The sequence below is a fragment of the Chiloscyllium plagiosum genome, unplaced genomic scaffold, assembly GCF_004010195.1.
Source record: "Chiloscyllium plagiosum isolate BGI_BamShark_2017 unplaced genomic scaffold, ASM401019v2 scaf_88834, whole genome shotgun sequence".
Classification (NCBI taxonomy): Eukaryota; Metazoa; Chordata; class Chondrichthyes; order Orectolobiformes; family Hemiscylliidae; genus Chiloscyllium; species Chiloscyllium plagiosum.
This window is the reverse complement of record NW_025198257.1, coordinates 3,478-4,183: the sequence shown is the minus strand read 5'-3', so window position 1 is coordinate 4,183 and position 706 is coordinate 3,478. Positions and strand designations below refer to the sequence as shown.

At 55.8% G+C, this 706-nt stretch overlaps 1 protein-coding gene across 1 annotated transcript in view; it reads left to right on the top strand.

Moving 5' to 3' along the window:
• Window positions 1–506, top strand: part of LOC122545980 (farnesyl pyrophosphate synthase-like) — a gene marked incomplete at its 5' end in the record, with an annotated part of 1,796 nt that extends 1,290 nt beyond the window's left edge. Inside the window, one exon of the mRNA XM_043684832.1 lies at window positions 92–506. Within this exon, the coding sequence (XP_043540767.1) occupies window positions 92–292 (201 nt within the window). The remainder of the gene's footprint in view (window positions 1–91) is intronic.
• Window positions 507–706: the final 200 nt, after the last annotated feature.

The following is a 706-nucleotide window of genomic DNA, read 5'->3' as shown; positions in this document are numbered from 1 at the left end:
TTTCTCCTCCTCCCCATCTCTCTCTCTTTCTCCTCCCCCCTCCCCATGTCGGTGAGAGGGAGAGCCCCCTGTGATTGCTGACTGTTTGCAGGTGAACTATGGGCAGAGTGACCCAGGGAAGACAGCCCGGGTGAAGGCCTTGTACAATGAGCTGAATCTCCGAGGGGCCTACACGCAGTACGAGGAACAGAGCTACCAGCGGCTGAGGGAGCTCATCACCCAACACTCCATCACACTGCCCCAGGACGTCTTCCTGCAGTTTGCACAGAAAATCTACAAGAGAGAGAAATAGATTCACCCAGGGGGTGGGGTGGGGCGGGAAGGGGTGGGGCATTCATACCTGCCGGTTAGCTGTGCTCTCAGGAGGGACAGCTCCATTTTCAGCTCTCACTACAGACACTCTGGGGGAGTGGAAACCCCCAGGAGGGTTTGGTAGGTGGGGACAGTGTAGAGGGATCTTTACTCTGTATCTAACCCCGTACTGTCCCTGTCCCTGGGAGGGTTTGATGGGGACAGTGTATAGTGAGCTTTACTCTGTATCTAACCCCGTGCTGTCCCTGTCCTGGGAGGGTTTGATGGGGGGACAGTGTAGAGGGATCTTTACTCTGTATCTAACCCCGTGCTGTCCCTGTCCCGGGGAGTGTTTGATGGGGGGGGACAGTGTAGAGGGATCTTTACTCTGTATCTAACCCTGTGCTGTCTCTGT